Source organism: Chiloscyllium plagiosum, chromosome 34 (genome assembly GCF_004010195.1).
Source record: "Chiloscyllium plagiosum isolate BGI_BamShark_2017 chromosome 34, ASM401019v2, whole genome shotgun sequence".
NCBI lineage: Eukaryota > Metazoa > Chordata > Chondrichthyes > Orectolobiformes > Hemiscylliidae > Chiloscyllium > Chiloscyllium plagiosum.
In genome coordinates, this window is record NC_057743.1 from 22,524,776 (window position 1) to 22,546,182 (window position 21,407).

Here is a 21,407-nt window from a genome sequence, read left to right on the forward strand (position 1 = left end):
AATTTCTCCTCATGGTGGGGGTGTGGAATATATAAAATTTTGATTGCAAGTATTCATGTCAAGCACCTTGCGACATTTTGATGCTTTGAAAGCATTAACTATATGTAGGTCATTGTGGATATGATGAAAACCTCATTTAAGATCTAACTCCTCAATGTTTAAACTTATTAGTGACACTTGAGCTTTCTCTCACAGTTGACCAGATTTCCTCCTCACACAAAGGCAATATAAATAATTAGACTATGGTCTAAAAGAAGGCTTCACACAGCTATTCTTCAAAACATTTTGTTTCGCTTTATATAGAACACAGCTGTTGTTTCCAGTGTCATTCAGATTTTCCATGGTATCGTTTCACAAATATCTTTGGTGCCTGCCAGCCTTCTGGTGGTTTCTTCAGTCCAGCCTTCTTCCAGATTCGCTTCAAATCCCTCTCAAACTTTATCTGTGAAACACATGGTAATAAAATTAGGTCCCAAACTCCAGAATAGAGAAGTGTAATTTAGTCACTGTTACTTGCTCCCCAGGAGGTTGAAAGGGACAAGAAATATGTAAGGTTACTTTTAATCTTCATTTTTAAAATTTCACCGTATACAGAGGATCCTCGATTATCTGAAGGCCACAGACGAGGAGTATTTTGTTCGGTTAATCAAATGCTGGATAACATAGCTTAGCCATGCATCAGGACCGCGCAATCTTGTTCGGATAATCGAATCCCAGATACTCGAGGTACCTCTGGAGATGGACACAATACATGTATGCTTTACTTAGACTTATTTTCCAAAGATATGCAATACACCCTGATACTTACAGGGAAAATACAACATATGGCTTGATACTGAGCCATGCAGTTAAGGACAAGAATGTTTGAAATTCAAGTGGAAATATGGACTAAATTAGCTGACCTTGGGCAGGAAAAATAGCTAGCTTTCAGAAAGGGAGGCACAGGATGAGGAAGATCACTTATTGTCCATATTGGTGATTGCTATCTTGTGGCTCATTGTTCTAAGTGTATGTGTGTATAACAGATGAGCACAAGATTGAGTGAAGCTATGGTGTCTTCCTCATCTCATTCACAAACCTTCAAATAGCCATTCACATTCTCAGTTGTATGACATATGAAGAAAAGCCAACTATCTAAAATGCTGGAGATAATGGCTGATCTTGGAACTGAGAGAAGATCAGTCAGGATTTTACTGAGGTCACAGGTTTTACTGGTTAAATCTAATTCTGCTCTTACTCCTTTTCACATCTGTTGGCATGAGGTAAGAGGAAAATGTAAAGGAGCTGGAACTTACTCGTAAATTCGTGTTAATATTTATCAAGAGACTTCACATGTTACAGTAAATATATACAGCTCAACACTTGATTCAGTAGTTGAGTGGTGTAGTAATATCCTTTAGTTCATTATTGGCATGACTAGTCAGGCAAGAGAGGAAATAGCGGAGGCCCTGACAGATATCTTTGTGACATCCTTAAATACAGGTGAGGTGCTGGAGGACTGGAGGGTTGCTCATGTTGTCCCCTGTACAAGGGTAGTAGGGATATTCCGGGTAACTACAGACCAGGGAGCCTCACGTCAGTGGTGGGAAAGTTGCTGGAGAAGGTATTGAGGGATAGGATCTATTTATAGTTAGAAAAGAATGCGCTTATCAGTGATAGGCAACATGGTTTTGTGCGGGGGAGATCGTGCCTTACCAACTTAATAGAGTTCTTCGAGGAAGTGACCAAGTTGATAGATGAAGGAAGGGCTGTTGATGTCATATACATGGACTTTAGTAAGGCGTTTGATAAGGTTCCCCATGGTAGACTAATGGAGAAAGTGAAGTCACATGGTGTGCAGTGTGTTCTAGCTAGGTGGATAAAGAACTGGTTGAGACAGGGAGTAGTAGTTAAAGGGAGTTTCTCAAAATGGAGAAATTATACAATGAACGGAAGAGCCTTGGGAAAAGTTGATGGTCAGAGAGATCTGGGAGTGCAGGTCCATTGTACCCTGAAGGTTGCTGCACAGGTGGATAGGGTGGTCAAGAAGGCATATAGGATGCTTGCCTCCATTGGACAAGGTATTGAGTATAAGAGCTGGCAAGTCAAGTTAAAATTGTACAAGACATTGGTTCGGACGCATTTAGAATACTGTGTGTCACCACATTACCAAAAGGATGTGGACGCTTTGGAGAGGGTGCAGAGAAGGTTTATGAGGATGTTGCCTGGTATGGAAGGTGCTAGCTATGAAGAGAGGTTGAGTAGGTTAGGTTTATTTTCATTAGGAAAAAGGAGATTGAGTGGGGACTTGATTGAGGTTTACAAGATCATGAATGGTATAGACAGGGTGGATAAAGACAAGCTTTTTCCCAGGGTGAAGGATTCAATAACGAGAGGTCACTCTTTTAAGGTGAGAGGTGGAAAGTGTAAGGGGGATACACACGGCAAGTACTTCACACAGTGGGTGGTGGGCGTTTGGAACGCGTTGCCAGCAGAGGTGGTAGAGGCAGGCACGGTAGATTCATTTAAGATGCGTCTGGACAGATGCATGACCAGGTGGGGAGCAGAGGGATACAGATGCTTAGGAATTGGGCGACAGGTTTAGACAGTAGATTTGGATTGGCTCAGGCTTGGAGGGCCAAAGGGCCTGTTCCTGGGCTGTAAATTTTCTTTGTTCTTCTTTGTTCTATACAAAATGTGGAACCATCACTCACGAATGATATTCAAAATGTTTGCTTAAAAGTGTCATTTAAACAAAATTTGCCTGGGATGCTTATAAACAAAGTTCAGATATGCAAAACCATCATGACATTAACTTACTTGCCGTCTTCGTCTACGGTTTTCTTTGATTCGTCTGCGTAAAAACTTGGTACGTTTTAATAACTTTTTGTACTTGTGCCTATTCATTTTTCTCCTGCGAATTTTCAGTACATTTTTACACTGGATTTCATCTTTATTGCAGTTCATCACTTCTCCATTCTCACCAAACGGTAAAGGTTCCTCAGCTGAAGGACAGTCATACTGCGGAGAAGAATGTTGGACACTTATCCCAATACTTTGCTCATCGTTTTGATCCAACCCCGGTACATGGTATTTAATTGTTAGCCAACCTTCTAATGGACTAATGGACAATTTCCGTGGAGTCAGAAACTCCTCCAGCTCATTATCTAGTGTGCACCAACGTTGTGGTTTCAGCTTAGTTTGATGAGGCTGTGTGTAGCAATTCCTCGATAATGCTTTGCAATGTTGAATGGCAGAACCAAGGACAGGCAGATCAACTAGAAATGAAAGAACAGAGCTTCTATAAAATGCAACCCCTATTTCAACCTATCAATTTTTTTTGCAAAAATAACAGAAACAAATGAACACATTTCAAGTCCCAAGTAGGATAAAGAGACACTGAATAATTCCCTGCTGCACTGATCAAGAGGACGTTATGGCCAAGATGCAGCAATAATAGCGCCAATGTATTTTTTTTCTTTTGTCCAAGCACAAGAGCAACAATGCGAGAAGATTAGGTAAAATAGTCTGAAGAAGCCAAAAGCCTTAAGCATCTTGTATTGTTATTTATGTTTATGACCCAATTAATTAAGCTACATGACAATTAATTGAGCAATCCTGCTCAGAGCACAGACTGGTCATTTTATGAAACCTTTAAAGTAGACAGATCTTTTGCTAATCGCATCGGCAGATTGGGCGAATTTGCCTATTCTGTTCTGCAAACACTTTCAAAGTTTTGCCTAATCCTCTGATTAAATTCTGGCTAATCGACATTGCAATAAAATGTGAATATTCTTCAGTAGTTCCGATGAAATCATACTGCACTCAAAATGTTAGTTTAGTTTCTCTCTCCACAGATGCTGTGAGACCTGTGTTTCTTCAGCGTTTGTTTCAGATTTCCAGAATCTGCAGTATTTTATTTTAATTGCAATAAAATGTCACAGGATGACAAAGAAAAATGTCTTTTGTTGCCCCCAAAAAGCAGACATCTTCTCTGGAATTTCTTAATGTTTCAGTGATTGAACTTTCTTAGTTAATAAACTATTTATACAGAAAAAGGCTGCATATATTCATACATTGCCTAATGTACTACTTCATGAATTGTTGAGTTCAATTATAGTATGTCTGCCAGCCAGTGAGGCAATTATTTGCCTGCCCAAGATTTTCAATGTATATTGTCAAATTTACATGATATATCTGCTTAAAATATTTCTTTAAAGGCAAAATAAAGTTTAATTTGTTCATTACACCAATGTAAGCTTTCACAAACTAATAGCTTACATATTTCTCAAAAGTTAAATGCAAGGAAAATTGACAACCCAATTGTAATGTAAATGGAACTTCAAAATAAATGCACATATTGAACACTGAATTTCAATATTACCTGTCAGAGTTCAAAAGGTTATTGATAATTTCAAATGCTGACCTGGAATTCTTGAGAGATTTTGTTAGTTATTGGTTATTAAATTAATATATTTAATTGTAAAAATGACTAATAGTCACAAACATAAGAAAGAAATAATGAAAGAACTTTTAAAGAGTCCATGGAATTGTACTATTCATCCCCATCTTTGCCTGTGCCTTTTACTTTCCGATAAATAGCCCGAATGACATTTATTTATCCTCCACCCTTTATCCAACCATTCAATCTAATTTTGAATAATGACATGATTTCCAATAGGTTTTCCAACATGGTTCAATGCATAGCACTCTCAAAACCAAGTCAGAAAGTTGCAAGTTCAGAGTCTTGTGAATAAGTTCAGAGACTGACCACCAGGCAAATAACAAAAATAAAACCTGAGAAAAGGTTTCATTCAGGGATCTGACTTGTTCAGTATAACTATTAGCTAGGATCATAATAGTAGGAATGTTACCACAAGACTAGATGTTAACATGCCTAATCCTCAAGGGAGCTTCACGGAACAATATGCTCGTGTAATCCAGAGGTCCAGGATGCTCTGGGGACATGGAATCAAATTCCATTAGAGAAATTAGTGAATTTCAATTCAATTTCATAAAGTCTGGAATTAACACTGATCTCAATAATGGCAATGATAATTGATTAGTAATAAATTTAATAAAAACTCAAAAGTTCTGAACAGATTATGTCTGCTGGAAGTGTGGTTGCGAATCCTATCAGATTACATGGATAGGTTGGAGCAGCAGTTACAGGCAATGAGGAATTTACAGGAGCTAGTGTGTGTGATAATTGGCAATGTCAGGATGGTAGTAAAACTGCAGATATAGTCGTGTAGATGCGTTACCTCTAGGAAAGGTAGGAGAGATAGACAGGTAGTGCAGGAGTCTCCTGTGGCTACCCCTCTTCTCAAACAAGTATGCTGTTTTGGAAAATTTAGGTGTCATGGACTCTCAGGGGAATGTAGCAGTGACAGCCAAGTTTCTGGTACCGAGACTGGCTCTAATGTAACGGGGGTTACGTCAGGTTCCAAATGATCAATTGTGATAGAGGACTCGTTAGTCAGACGCATAGACAGACATTTCTGTGGCCAGCAACAAGACATCAGAATACTGTGTTGCTTCCCAGGAGTCAGGGTCAAGGATGTCTTGGAGAGGATGTAGAATATTCTCAAAGGAGAGAGTGACCAGCAGGAAGTCTTGTATATTGAAACTAAATAGCATACGAACAGGACAATGTTCTGAGGAAAGAACATAGGAAATTATGCAGGACATTAAAAAGCAGGCCCTCAAGGATAATAATATCTGGATTACTCCCAGCACCACATGCTAGTCAGAGTAGGAATAGAAGGATAGAGCAGATGAATCAGTGGCTGAGGAGCTGGTGCACGGGAAAAGGTTACACATTTTTCAATCATTAAAACCTCTTTTGGGGTAGAGATGACCTGTATAAGAAGGACGGGTCACTGGAGGGTAGAGCTGACAGGTAAGGCCGATGAATTCAGGGCATGGTAGGGAACACGGAAGTGGGATATTATAGCTGTTACAGGGACATGGCTCAGGGTTGGACAGGACTGGCAGATAAATATTCCAGGGTAGATATACTATAGGAAGGGTAGAAAAGGGTTCAAGAGAGGAGGGGGAGGAGGACATTACGGCTGTACATAGGGAGAAGTTACCAGAGAGTATATCATGACGGGTTATTTGGGTGGAATAGAGAAATAAGAAAGAGATGGTCACTTTTCTGGGATTGTACAATAGACTTCCAATAGTAGCCGGAAATCTAGAAGCAAGTTTGCAAGGAGATCTCAGTTATCTGTGAGAATAACAGGGAGGTAATAGTAGAGGATTTTAATTTTCCAAACATTGACTGGGACTGCCATAATCTTAAAACGCATAAAGGTGGATAGATCCCCAGGGCCTGATCAGGTGTACCCTAGAACTTTCCGGGAAGCTAGGGAAGTGATCGCTGGGCCCCTTGCCTAGATATTTGTATTATTGATAGTCACGGGTGAGGTGCCGGAAGATTGGAGATCAGCTAGTCTGGTGTCATTATTTAAGAAAGATTGTAAGGAAAAGCCAAGGAAATACAGACTGGTGAGCCTGACACCAGTGGCAGGCAAGTTGTTGGAGAGGATTCTGAGGGACAGGATTTACATGTATTTGGAAAGGCAAGGACAGACTAGGGATTGTCAACATGGCTTTGTGCATGGGAAATCATGTCTCATGAACTTGATTTAGTTTTTTTTAAGGAGTGACAAAGAGGATTGACAAAGGCAGAGCAGTGGGTGTGATCTATGCGAACTTCAGTAAGGTGTTCGACAAGGTTCCTCATGGTAGACTGGTTAGCAGGGTTAAATCACAAGGAACACGAAGAACTAGCCACTTGGATACAAAGCTAGCTCAAAGGTAAGTGACAGAGGGTGCTGATGGTGGAGGACTTCAGACTGAAGGCCTGTGACCAGCGATGCGCCACAAAGACTGGTGCTGGGTCCACTGCTTAATGTCATTTATAGAAATGATTTGGATATAAATATAGGAGTTATGGTTAGTAAGTTTGCAGATGACACCAAAATTGGCAGTGTAGTGGACAGCGAAGAAGGGTTACCTCAGAGCAAACAGGACCTTGATCCGTTTGGCTGAAGAGTGTAGGTGGAGTTGAGTCTAAATGTGAGGTGTTACATTTTGACAGGGAAAATCAGGGCAGGACTTAAACACTTAATTGTAAGGTCCTGGGGAGTGCTGCTGAACAAAAAGACCTTGCAGTGCAAGCTCATAGTTCCTTGAAAGTGGAGTCGCAGGTAAATAGGGTAGTTGGCAGCATTTGGTACACTTGCCTTTATTGGGCAGTGCATGGAGTGTAGGAGTTGGGAGGTCATGTTGCAGCTGTACAAGACATGGTTAGGCCACTTTTGGAATACTGCATTCAATTCTGATATCCTTGCTATAGAAAGGATGTTGTCAAACTTGAAAGGGTTCAGAAAAAAATTACAAAGATGTTGCCAGGGTTGGAGGGTTTGATCTACAGATACAGGCTGAATAGGCTCAGGCTAATTTCTGGAGAACATCAGCAGCTGAGGGGTGACCTTATATAAAAGTTTACAAAATCACAAGGGGCATGGATAGAGTGACTAGTCAAGGTCTTTTCCCCAGGGTAGGGGAGTCCAAGCCTACAGGGCATAGGTTTAAGGAGAGAGGAGAAAGAAGGGATCTAAGGGGCAACTTTTTCTTGCAGAGAGTGGTGCATTGTATGGAATGAATTGCCTGAGGAAGTGCTGGAGGCTGGTACAATTATAATACTTAAAAAGATGGGTATATGAATAGGAAGGGTTAAGAGGGATATGGGCCAAATGCTGGCAAATGAGACAGATGAATTTAGGATATCTGGCCAGTATGGACAAATTGGACTGAAGGGCCTGTTTCCATGCTACATATCTCTATGACTTTATGACTAAGTCACAGTGGGCTCAAAATGTTAACTCTATTTCTCTCTCCACAAATACTGCCAGACCTGCTGAGTTTCTCCAGCATTTTCTCTGATATAAAAACTCATCCAGTTCACTAATGCCGTTTAGGTAGGGAAATCTGCCATTTTCAGGGTCCACACTACATGTGACTCCAGACTCATAGCAATGTGGTTAACTCTTAACTGGCCTCTCAAATGGCAAAGTGAGCTACTCTGTTCAACGGTAATAAGGGATGACCAATGAATCCATATTGCTGACATCCAATGAAAGAATATTGGAATACTTTCAGGCTATCAGAAATTAGCCTAGAACCAAACCTTCAGTTCTGCATTCTATTTTTTGCTGTCACTGCTCCTTACATGAACTTATACAAATAAATTAGCAGCAATGTCAGGCATTCAGACCCTGAGCTTTCTCTGCCATTCATAACATCATGGCTGCTCTGTTTGTGTTTTGAAATCCATGTTCCCATTCACTCCAATAACCTTTGAGGCCTTTGCTTATCAAAAATCTATGTACTTCTGCCTTTAAAAACATTAAATGATCTTACTTCCACCATGCCTTGAAGCAGAGAATTTCAAACACACACAACTCTCAGAAAAAAAAAATTAACTTTAGCTCTGTCCTGAAAATGTAAACTTCTAGTTCTGGAGTCACCCACAAGAAAAAACATCATTTCCACATGGAATCATAGAGATGTACATCACGGAAACAGACCCTTCAGTCCAAATCGTCCATGCCGATCAGATATCGCAACCCAATCTAGTCCCACTTGCCAGCACCTGGCCCATATCCCTCCAAACCCTTCTTATTCATATACCCAACCAGATGCATTTTAAATGTTGCAATTGTACTAGCCTCCACCACTTCCTCTGGCAGCTCATTCCATACACGTACCACCCTCTGCGTGAAAAAGTTGCCTTTTAAGTCTCTTTTATATCTTTCCCCTCTCACCCTAAACCAATGCCCTCTAGTTCTAGGCTCCCCCACCCCAGGGAAAAGACTTTGTCTATTTATCCAATCCATGCCCCTATAAGGTCACCCCTCAGCCTTCGATGCTCCAGGGAAAACAGCCCCAGCCTATTCAGCCTTTCCCAAAAGCTCAAATCCTCCAACCCTGGGAATATCCTTTGCCCTGTCAAGACTGTTCTAGTTGGTTTCCCTGCCTTTTCAAAATGTTTTTCACCCCTTTCATTCTGTATCACCTGAGAGACAACACCTATTAGAAACAAGTATAAGTGAAATGGGCCAAAGGCAGATATATAGAGGTAGGTAGTAGAACAGCCATGATCTCATAATGGCGGAACAGGCTTGAGTGGCTGAATGACCTACTCCTGTCCCAATGTTTTAAAATCTTTAAACAAAGAGCTGGAACGTGCATTTTTTGGCACAGAGATGGCTAAGACAGAAAGTTGGGTTAATGTTGAAAGATGATGGATAAGGGGGAGAATGGAGCACTGAGATTAAGTGCCCACTGTGGGTGTCTTTGTTTCTGTGGTTGTCACACTGGCTTGCCTCTGAGCAGAAATGTCTCCGACCCTTCATCTTACCCGGCAGTCTGGGTGCTTTCACAAGCTGCAGAGCGAATCTTGACAGAAACATTCTACTAACTCATTCAGGAACAAGTGGGGCAAACCTCCAAGTCGTGTCTGAAAGCAGAAATGTGGTCTGCAGTTAGTGCCAGTGTCCACAAACCATCAAACACCGGGGGGCGGGAAGGGTGAAGGGGCACGATCGAGAATGAGCAACGACTTAAAACCGGCGGATAAATTAAAGACATAAATGACCTGCGGATATTCCCGGTCACCGCGGCGCGCTCTCCGGTAACGCAGTCTAGAATATTCCGTACTTCCGGTAACAGCTGAGAAAATCCTTCCCCCGGCACCGGAGCCGAAACAACGGTTCCACCGCACAAAGGGGCCATGTCCTTACCGCGAATTGGGACAATTCCTGATCTTGTATTTTTTTTTACAAAAACGACTATGATTGGAAATAAAATACTGACAACCGAGGTCAAACAGATCTTACTGGTTCAGAAAAATCACGTGGAAAAAGGTAGGTTGGAGTTGGAGCAGAGATTCCCTCGTGGACGAAGGTGTAGACCTCCAAATGCCTTGGCCCAGTCCATCATCATCATCATGGAGATCTCTGGTTCAAGTCTCCCATTCTCCAGAGGGCTGTCATGACGCTTCTGAACTGGTTAATTTAAAATATCCAATAGCATAATGGCGCAGGAAAACATTCAGCCCCTCAAGTCCACGTGGAGCAATCCAGTCAGTCCGATTCCTCACTTTATTACAGGAAGCCAATAAATTTATTTTCCTCTGGTGTCCATCCAAATTCCTTTTAAAATCAACTTTGTCTCTTCTTCCACCAGCCTCATTAGCAACAAGTCATTACTTTGCACTGTTTAAAAATATTCTTCCTCAAATCTCATGGAATCCCTACAGTGCAGAAAGGCCATTTGAGTCTGCACTGATTCTTTGAAGAGAATCCCACAGTACCCTGCATTTATATTAACAATCCACCTAACCTGCACATCACTGGACCGTGGGAGGAAACCACAGGACCTGGCAGAAACCTACCCAAATATGGGGAGAATGTGCAAAGTTCACACAGTCACCCAAGGCTGGAATCAAACCCGGAGCCCAGGCACAATGAGGTAGTAGTGCCACCCCTTCTCTTGCCCAAAACTTTAAATCTGAGTTCCTTTGATTTTGTGTGTGTCAATTAAGGGGATTTTTAAAGAATTTACTAAAATTTACTAAGTTAATCAAATAAAAAAAAGAAAATGCTGGAGAAGTGCAGCAGAGATTTGGCAGCATTTGTGGAAAGAGAAACAACATTAACGTCTCGAGTTCTGTATGATTTCTATGTGGGAATCTGGAACTCACTATCTGTAAGGCAGTGGAGGCAGGAACTCTCATAACATTTTAAATATTTAGTTACGCACTTGCAAACCCAAGGCATACAAATCTATGACCCAAGTTCTGGAAAATGGGATTAGAATAGTTAGGTGGTTTGTTTTGTCCAGCACATACTTGATGGGCCAAACAGCCTTTTTCTGTATACCTGTATGACTCTATATGTAGCTGTGTCAAAATCCTGAACTCCTTTCCTAGTTGCATTGTGGATCTACCTACATCAAATGGACTAACAGTTTAAAAAGACAATTCACCACCACTTTCTCAAGGGCAGCTAAGAATTGGCAAGAAACAGTGGAGAAAGTGAGGTCTGCAGATGCTGGAGATCAAAGTTGAAACTTTATTGCTGGAACAGCACAGCAGGTCAGGCAGCATCCAGGGAACAGGAGATTCGACGTTTCGGGCACAGGCCCTTCTTCAGGAACAGTGGCCCAGTCAATGACGTCCACACTAATTTCAACATTTGTAAACTTGCCAGATAGGTTTACTTATTAATTTACTGTATAAAAATCACTGCTATGAAGACAAGTAAAGTAAAATATTAAAAATGTGAAATGTAATAGAAAAAATGTTCCGTCACCTGAGGTAACCTGTTGGTAATGATTCACAGATTTGCAATAATCTGGTGGTCCTTTGATCATAGTTTCAACGTTTTTAAAACATCTGCTGACTCAGTGTTTAAATTTCAGTTTAATGTCTCATCCTTTACCAAATACAACTTTAAACAAGTTATGTTGCTACACTAGTTACTATTTGGATTACCTACCTAGTAGATACCTTTTGTCCTAAAGTCCACATGTAGATGTAATTAAACCTTGGATACAAGATCATCGTCTTTTTCTGGAACTGTGTCAGTACATCCCATTTCCTTTTCTTTACTGCCTAGCTTTCCCAAATGTCTAACTCTATTGTTTCTTCCCCTTGCTCTGAACTCTGAATAAATACGGCACTGTTTGTGACAGTGTCTTTCAGTTGAGACATTAAATCAAGACCCGTGTGAGCTCTCACGTGAACATTCATGCAAGCCTTGACTATTCAAACCATAGCAGGGGAGTACTTTGTATCCTAGTTACCATTTATCCCTGAGTTTGCCTTACTAAGATTGCTGATTGTCATATTTCTGTTTGTGGGTCTTGCTGCACATACATTGGCTACAGTTTTCTGCAACAGCAGCATTTCTAACAGCATTAGTTGGCTGTGAAGCACTTTGTGATGGTCTCTAAAAAATGCTACATAAGTGCAACTCACTTTTAAAATACAACAGGCAGTTTAAACCTAAGACAGTGCCTTGAGTGCAGTGAACTGGGGGCAAGGTACAGAGTTTGTGGTAGTGAAAAAAAGACAATGGCTTCACTTTCCAATTTTTGACTGGGGCATGCTAACAAAGTATGCTGACAGTACAAATAATAGAGATGTTGGTGAAGATGTACAGCTGGGGGTTACCAGTACAGCTGCACCACTGGCATCTATCTGACACTGTTTAAGGTTGCCCAGGTATGTCATAGTCACAAAAAGCAGGACAAATTCAACCCAGCCAATTGCTGTCCAATCAGTCTACACTCAATCATCAGTAAAGTGATGAAAGGTGTCATCAACATTGCGTTCAAGCAGTAGCTGCTCAGCAATAACCTGCTCACTGTCGCCCAGTTTGAGATCTGCCAGGACCACTCAGCTCCCGACCTCATTTCAGCTTTGGATCAAACATGGACAAAAGAGCTGAATTCCAGAGGTGAGGTGAGAATGACAATCCTTGACATCAAGGCTGCATTTGACAGAGTGTGATATCAGGGATAGCAAAACTGGAGTCCTGGAAACCTCTCTACTGGTTAGAGTCAAACTGGCGCCACTTCGACTAGAACAGCACATCTATCCTAGGACAAACCAAACAGAGACATACACGAGAATTTCTAGAAGCTTGGCATTCCAATCAGAACTCTTATCAACAAACACATTGACTTGGATCTCATTTACCACCCTAGGAAATTCAAACATCTAAATAGAAAGTGGGCTACATCACCAGTGTTTCATTCAGAGGCTCAATGAAGATGTTACCTAGTATTGTGAGGAAACGTCTGAAAACAAACCTTCCAGCTCAGCGAGCAAACCTATATCCAGAACCTCAATCTGAGCTACAAATCTTCTCAAAACTCGTTAACATAGGAAGATGGTTATGGTTGTTGGATGTCAGTCATCTCAGCTTCAGGACATGTCTGCAGCAATCCCTTAGGGTAGATATTTTTAATCGAGCTGTTCAAAAGGATGTTATTAAACAGGAGAGAGTGCAGAAAGAATTTACAAGGATATTGCTGGGACTGGAAGTTTTGAGGTATAGACAGAGGCCGGGTCTTTTCTCTCTAGAACATCGGAGGCTAAGGGGTGACCTTATAGAGATTTGAAAACCATGAAGGGCATGGATAGGGTGAATAACCAAGGTCTTTTTCCTGGGGTGTCCAAATTTAGAGGACATAGGTTTAAGGTGAGAGGGGCAAGATGTGAAAAAAGACCTGAGGGATAACTTTTTCACGCAGAGGGTGATGCGTGTATGGAATGAACTGCTAAAGTGGTGGAGGCGAGTATGATTGCAACATTTTCCTGGATGAATAGGAGGGGTCTAGAGGGATATGAACCAAATGTCGGCAAATGGGATTAGGTCAGATTGGGCTGTCTAGTTAGTGCAGACGAGTTGGACCAAAGGGTCTGTTTCAGTGCTGTATGAGTCTATCTGGCTAAGAGGTAGGGACATTACCACTCTTTAACAAGTTCCTCAGGATAGTATTGTAGGTCACAACCATGTTCAGCTGCTTCATCAATGACGTTCCTTCTATCATAAAGTCAAAAGAGGGGCTATTCACCGATGATTGCACAATGTACTGCACCATTAACAATTCCTTAGAGACTGAAGCAGTCCATGTTGGAATACAGCATGGCTTGAACAATATTCAGGTTTGGAATGAAAAGTGGCAAGTTACATTTGAGCCACACAAATGCATGACAATGGCTATCTCCAATAAGAGACAGTCTAACCACTGCCCCTTCACGGCATAACCATCCCCTAGTATTAACATCCTGGAGGTTACCATTGGCCAGAAATTCAACGAGATTAATCCTATAAATACAATGGCTACAAGAGCAAGTCAATGGCTAGGAATACTGCAGTGAGTAACTCCCTCCTCACTCCCCAAAGCCTGCTCGGCATCTGCGATGCTTAAGTGAGGAGTGTGATGGAATACTCCTGTTAGATGACTACAGCTCCAATAACACTCAAATAGCTTGACACCATCCAGGGCAAAGCAGCCCATTTGATTGGCACCACTATAGCAATCATCACTTTCTTCACCATCAATTCTCAGTAGCACCAGTGCGTACTATGCACAAGATGCATTGCAGTAATTCACCACAGATCCTTAGACAGCGCCTTCCAAACCTACGACCACTTCCACCCTAGAAGGACAAGGGCAGCAGATGCATGGAAACAACACCACCTGCAAGTTCCACTCCTGACTTGAAAAAATATATCACCATTCGTTCACCATTGCTGTGTGAAAATTGTGAAATTCCCTGCCTAACAGCAGTGTTAGTCTGTCTACAGCACCTAAGATATAGGAGCACAATTAGACCATTTGGCCCATCCACCATGTTCTGCCATTCATCTTGGCTGATGTTTCTCAACTGCATTCCTATCTCTCCCCATTCACCCACTGATCTTCTCCTGAATGTATTTACATATAACCAGCTTTATTCAAGGTGCAATGATGATGTCATATTCCACTGGGGTACCTCCAACATGACCACCTCTTCCCTCAAGGAAGAAATCCCCCCAAATCTGGTAGACAGACTTCAGCCATAAGAAAATGAGGACTACAAATGCTGGAGATCATAGTCGAAGAATGTGATGCTGGAAAAGCACGGCCAGTCAGTCAGCATCTGAGGAGCAGCAGTATCAACGTTTTAAGCATAAGGTCTTTATCAGGGTTAGTCAGCCATGACTGACTCATTTCCCCCTCTTCTGCCCTTGCCACTTCCTGTTTTTATTTCAATAAAAGTGATCCCATAGTCCTTATTTTCTGCTCCAGAAGTCTCCACATTCCAAAAACTACCCACTGCATTTCTGCCATCTCCAGCAGAATTGCTCCATCAAACACATCTTCCCCTCCCCTCCACTATCAGCATTTCATAGGGACTGTGCCCTCTGACACCATCTGTCACTACTAACACTTCCTCAGTCCCCCATGGGTTTGATAAACTTGTTTTGGAGGTTTTTTTGAGGATATTACCTAACAAAATTGATAAAGAGTGGGGTGGGGTCAGATCATTAAGTATATTTAGATTTTAAGGTTGTTTTTGATAAGGTCTCCCATATGAGACCAGTTGGAAAGATTAAAGCACATGAAATAGGAGATAACGTACAGACATGGATTAATGATTGGTTAATAGACAAAAAACAGCGTATGAATCAATGTGTCATCCTTACGTTGGCATTGTGACTAGTCAAGTACCACAAGAATCAATATTTGGGCCCCACCTGTTCACAATGTTTACCAATGATTGATGACAAAATATAATAATCCCAAACTTGCAGATGATGCAAGTATAAGTAGAAATGTTTGTTGTGAAGAAGTTGTAAAGTGGTTTCAGGAGGATTTGGACATGCTTGGTGAGTGAACAGGAACATGCCACATGGAATATAGTGTGGAAAAATGTGAGGTTATCCACTTTGATAGGAAGTGCAGATATTCTGAGTATTCCTTTAAGTGGGGATGTTTGTACTGTCGAGAGTGTGGTGCTGGAAAAGCACAGCAGGACAGGCAGCATTCGAGGAACAGGAGAATCAACATTTCGGGCATAAGCCCTTCATCAGAAGCCCTGATGAAGGGCTTATGCCCGAAACGTCAACTCTCCTGCTCCTCGTATGCTGCCTGACCTGCTATTCTTTTCCAGCACCACACTCTCGACTCTGATCTCTAGCATCTGTAGACCTCACTTTCTCATAGATGTTTGTGCTGTGATTGGCAACTTGATTTGAAAGCCTCAAAAATGGAGTTGCAAGACAAAAAAATAATAATTTGTCCCTAACACATAAAAGTTGGTAGCTGGAGCCCATACATGTGCAGATGCCACCATGACCATCAATCAATCATGAGAGGACCTGAATTACCAGTGTACAGATGATGTCAGGACTCATGCATGTGCAGAATGGAAAATTAAGATTTCTCCTGCATATGTATACAATCGCAATGGCCTTCAGAACCCAGAGACTGCAGGAATGCAGCAATGCTGTTGGGATCCAGCTGCTTCAAGTCTGATAGTCTGGCTGCTTCCATGGATAGGTTGGTGCCATGGACTGCCAAGTCGAGCACTCTCTGTTGGGTATGTGCACAGATCTACATTCCATGACTATAACTATGGGTCTGAAGATACGGCCGCAGGGACCTTAAGCTGACTTCTTTGTCACAGAATGGTGCGATCATGCACCCAGCCAGAGAAAGAACCACAAAAGGGCCCTTTAGAAATCTCCTCTCAGGAGTTGAGCCTTACAGCTCCACCAAGGCACCCCTCTGACCGAAGAAAGTTGGAGACTCTCACTTTGTCTTGTCAGCTCGGCACAAAGCCTTTTGGGATACCCTGAACAAATCGCCAGGGTCTACAAAGTGCACAGCCAGGAAGGCACCCTCCACCAAGCTGCAGAGCCTGGGACTGGTCTGAGATTTAGTGGAGTAAGGAGAAAGATAATCTTTTGAGGACATGTTGGTAGTAGGGGTGACATTGCACTGTATATCAATGCTCATGTTTCAATAAATGTTAATGGATTTGCACAATATGTTTGCTGAAGTCTCTGTCTCATCTGAATGTAACTTGTCACCATGATGCCTAACATTATGTCCATAAACAATATACTATGAAGTGATATCTATGTTGAGTGCTTACTGCTGTTTGTGGAAGTACAGTGAACAAGGTGTACATAAGGCAATGCGTTCTGCTGGCATCACTGCCCCTCTCATCAAGCATTGCTAATCTTTCCTTGGCCTAGGCACGAAAGTGTTGGTTTGCATGAAGTGCCTGAGGCAGAAAGCTTTACATGTGGAGTCGATGCATTAGGGTTACAGGGGATTGGGAGCCCACCAGTCTGTGTTCTTCACATTGTGTAATCTGTGTGATGGGCCACTGAACTGGAAAAATGTCAACTCTGCTTTCTCTCTACAGATGCTGAGGGACCTGCTGAAGTTCTGCAACAATTTGTTTTTCTTTCAGATTTCCAGCATCCGCAGTGCTTGGTTTAATTTCTGTGTGTAATCTTGTTGCCTTTTGTAGGGCTTTACCAATGGGTCTCCCTTTCATATAGAGACGCTTATCCTGCTCACTGTGTGCGTAGGTGTGGCATGGCCATTGTTTCCCAGTGCACAATTTTTATATCTAGCTAGTGATAGGAAGTTCTGTTTAGGCAGTCGTTTCATCATCTGGCTGTATTAATTGGCAAGCCTCCAGATTCCCTTTCTGATATCCCTCCCCCAAACCTCCCAGACTTTAAACCTTCCCAGGTTCCCTCCCAACCTGCCTATATGAGCCTGCAACTGCTCACCTTTCTTCCCCAGCCCCAGGCATATGTGAATGACTATAGTCATACACTGACCCTCTCCCTCCCAAATACCCAAACACTCTCCATCAAAGATGAACCCCTTTCCTATATGACCCTGCTCTCATCATCATTTTGCCCTTTATAAATACAGTTGCTCACCAGTTTAACTTTAACCAGAATGCAGCTTACCAGTCTGCATTAATAAATTCCACTTTATTCTATGCAGCTCAATTAGAGACTGCTACCATGTCTTAGTCCCAAGAATTATGAGCTAGGGAGGGAAGAAGCATGACTATTTTTCCAAATCTAATTTGGAAAGTGTTTTATTTAATGGCACTATTCTTTGTACAGTTTATTTAATACTGGAGAATGTTGGTTTCCTATACAGGATACAAGGTCAGAAGTAGAGATGATCACTGCTGATTGTAGTGTTCCTTTGCAAATCTTCAGATAATTAAGTAATCTCCACCCAGATGCAGTGAAAACTGGACAGCATCCAGACTTGTGCTGAAAAGTTTCAATTAATATTCACATCACATAAGTACTAGACAGACTATCTCTCAAGAAAGGAAAATCTAGTCACCTTCTCTTGACATTCAATGGCATTACATCAAATCCCTAACATCCTGAGAATTAGCATTGACCAGAATTTTAACTGGACGAGCCAAATAAAAATTATGATTAGAACAGCAGGTCAGAGACTTTGGGTGGAATCTTGAAGGAGCCTGACCAACATGGGGCACATGTTAGGCCTCACTTGACTTTTCGCCAGGAACAGTCACTGCATTTTTAATTTTTTTTTCTTTATTTCTTTTTTTTTCTTTTTGCTTTTAATGCTCTGTTTATTTTTTTTATTTTTATTTTTTTTTAAAATTTAACCCCCACATTACCACCTAAGTGCGGTAGTGCTTATTATTTTTTTCCCCACCACCCATGGTGTGTGTGTGTGTGCAGGTGTGAGACACAGTGAAAGACACAAAGTGCACGAATCTTTATTCAATTTCCACCACCAGGAAGATAGGAAAACACCCGGGTGGCCAGTGACAAACACTGCCCTTCACTGCATTTTTAAAAATGTGATTCTCGTTAAGTAGTGGTGATTTGCTTGTTATGGAAGATTGTTGTTCATTAACAGCCTTATTAATTGTACAGCTCACCTAATTAATATGCAGCTTTCCATCCTACCATCCACTGTGAGCAATATAGATGGCATGAATTCTCCACATGGAAGTCAGACCACTTACCTGGTGACTTCAGCTTTCAGCTGGCTACAAAGAAATAACATCTACTGGTACAATCCATGGGATAAGTCACATGCACCTCTCCTTCAGGACTTTGAGACCTGTGCTTCGGGATGAACTATTATTATTAATTGAAACTGCAGCAGGGATACTTGCTGCTCCTGGATGTGGACCCAGCTGACCGACCCAACTAGGCTGCGACTCAGAGCTGCTCATTAGCTCTAAGTGCATACCTACATTCATGTTGCATACTTGTGCTGCCTTGCCTATTAGTGCAGTAATACAACCAAGCAGCATTCCTTCCTGTCAGTTAAAGGAGTATAATACCCTTAATGTTTTATTTTAAAAAAGTGACATCTCAGCTCAGACAATGCATTAAAGGTGTGAGATTAGAGTCTGTCTGCATCCCAACCTTGAGTCAGATTGGTTCTATTTCCAAAGTAGGAATTTATAAAATATCACATGGACTGATTGCCTACAGATTTTTTATAAAACCTTAAATTATCTCATGACTGTGACTGGAAAGAAGATCTGGGATTCACATATTGATACTCGAAACCTGGTCCCCATTCTAAGTGACTAACAGCAATCTAGGTTTGTTCAGTACTTCGCATCAGTTGTATGACACTTTGATCTTTTACGATAAATTCTGTGACTTATGATCCTGCCCCTCTAGCTACTGTTGAAGGAGCAACGCTCTGAAAGTTTGTGCTTCCAAATAAACCTGTTGGGCTATAACCTGGTGTTGTGTGATTTTTAACTTTGTCCACCCCAGTCCAACACCAGCATCTCCACATCATGGCAATTGGTTATGCAGTTTTATATTTTTTGGAAACTCCATATCTGGAAAAGTAAAGTTCAAATAGGTTCAATGAGGAGAGGCAAAAATGCAAGAGAAAGCAGGATATTTGATTTCAGATATTCTTTAATTTTATTCAGCAAAAAAACTCAGTTGTTATAATCCCATTCCAAATGCAATCATTTTCACATTCTTTCACAAATATGGTAAATATTGGATGTTTCTTCAAACTGAATTCTTCAGTGTGGAAGATTTGCATCTTGTATTTAACTTTTGAGTCACCATTCGGCCATATTAGCATTTTTTTTCTGCACAACTTCTAGTTATTGCTTATAAAGGCACAAACAGAGCTTCCCACATTAAAACAATTCTAAAATTGTTCTCATATTGTTCCTACCTAGATTCCAGACATTGCTGGACTGGTTGCAGCATAAACCAACAAGATTTATTTTAACTATAGACACCAAATTACACTCATCAAAAAAAGTGTATAATTGAAAACAATTCACCACAGGATAAAAATAATTAATAAACATTCTGAAGTCAGTAAATTCCTAGTTTTCCTCCAGTGCTGTGCTCCAGTATTTTGCTATTATTTCAATATTTCTGGTGATTAACTGGATGCTTACAATTATTGCAAGTGTATTTAGTGCTTCCGACAGTGCAAGATGAGTTCAGATTTACATTAATGAATTATTTTCAGCTTGTGAATTTTCACAGTATTACCATAAAAATAAGACTAAAACAAAATTAGATAATCATATTAAAAAATACTGTGGTTGTTGAAAATCATTAGTTAAGTATCCTTTTGTTTGAGCATTGAAATCAAATTTAATCTGCAGTTGAAATATACTCAATAAAATTCTGCTAGGTCAACACTGAATGACATTATTTAACCATACACTGATAAAATGCACAGGATGTCATTAAAATTACATACACAATTATCAAAAATTATCCTCACTTAGTCTTCAAAGTTTTACAGAAAAATCCAGTCATTGTTTTGACTGATGTTGAGGCAGATGTTTGAGAATTTAAATTTTAAACCCATTCAAATATAACTGTTGACAGAAGGAGCATTTTCCAAATGGATGGCTGGACATAATCTTAAGCTAATGGCTTAACAGTAAGCGTTTAAGTGAGAACTTCACAATACTACATTGTAAAAATATTCACTGGAGCACGATACTGCTGCTTTTAAAGATCTAATCCATATAAGGATACCTCCATTTAGTCAAGGGAACGTGAGTCTCCTTTACAGATTGTGGTGATGTCCAACGGAGGATATAATGGGGACCTCCAGCCTTGTCATTGGTTCCTTGCAAAAAAGAAAATTGAAACCACTCAATTATCAAGAAATCCTTCCCGTTTTCAAAGCATTGATAGAGTTACAAAACACTCGTAACGGTCATGTAATGCTAATGCAAAATTTTATTCCAGCTTTCCTTGTAATATCTGATTTGTACAACTTAAAACATGTACTTTTCAAATAATCAATGGCAGACGGGTCTTTAGACCTATGCAGTTTTTTGGATGTGGTTTTTAAAGATCAAGTATTACAGTACTCTTGATAATCCGGTAAAATTATATATCTCAAATACCACAATCTCCAAGTTATTATGCTGTAAAAACAGTGATGTGTGTACCTCCTGCATTATGTTTCTATTACTTACTGTGGAATTTTTACATTGACTTTAGGAGGTTGATGCCTTTACCTAGATGTTTTGAGAAATGTTGATGTCTTGAAGCTGTGTTTTGTGAGGGTTTACTGTCATTATACATACCTCTCAATTGTCCAGAATATTTGATCAACCAGCACACTCCTGGTCCTATAGGTACCAGTTAATAAAAGGTTTGCTGTATTAACTTTTTACACTGGATGAGATGGGCACAGGAAAGAGCCTTCCAATAAACAATACGCAAGAATTTAAATTTATTTTTCTGAGTATGTAAAGATTAAATTCCTCATATTAAATTCAACTTTAACTAATAAGCCAGATGCAATAT

General features: G+C 40.8%; 2 protein-coding genes across 4 annotated transcripts in view; both read right to left on the reverse strand.

Moving 5' to 3' along the window:
• Positions 1-271: 271 nt before the first annotated feature.
• On the reverse strand, positions 272-9,803 carry aurkaip1 (aurora kinase A interacting protein 1). Of its 2 annotated transcripts, none has more exons than XM_043675834.1 (4): positions 9,712-9,803; positions 9,413-9,511; positions 2,800-3,257; positions 272-442 (listed from the first exon to the last, which is right to left on the reverse strand). In XM_043675834.1, exons 2-4 carry the CDS (start codon positions 9,462-9,464, stop codon positions 326-328), a joined length of 627 nt encoding a protein of 208 aa, XP_043531769.1. In that variant the 5' UTR covers positions 9,465-9,511; positions 9,712-9,803; the 3' UTR covers positions 272-325. The 2 variants fall into 2 exon arrangements, with proteins under 2 accessions (XP_043531769.1, XP_043531768.1); XM_043675833.1 differs by having other exon boundaries at positions 9,650-9,760.
• A 9,705-nt stretch (positions 9,804-19,508) lies between these two features.
• Positions 19,509-21,407, reverse strand: part of aldh4a1 (aldehyde dehydrogenase 4 family, member A1) — a 47,027-nt gene continuing 45,128 nt past the window's right edge. For both annotated transcript variants that reach the window (XM_043675840.1, XM_043675841.1), the window contains one exon: positions 19,509-20,718. In XM_043675840.1, the coding sequence (XP_043531775.1) occupies positions 20,606-20,718 (113 nt within the window). In that variant the 3' untranslated portion in view covers positions 19,509-20,605. The remainder of the gene's footprint in view (positions 20,719-21,407) is intronic.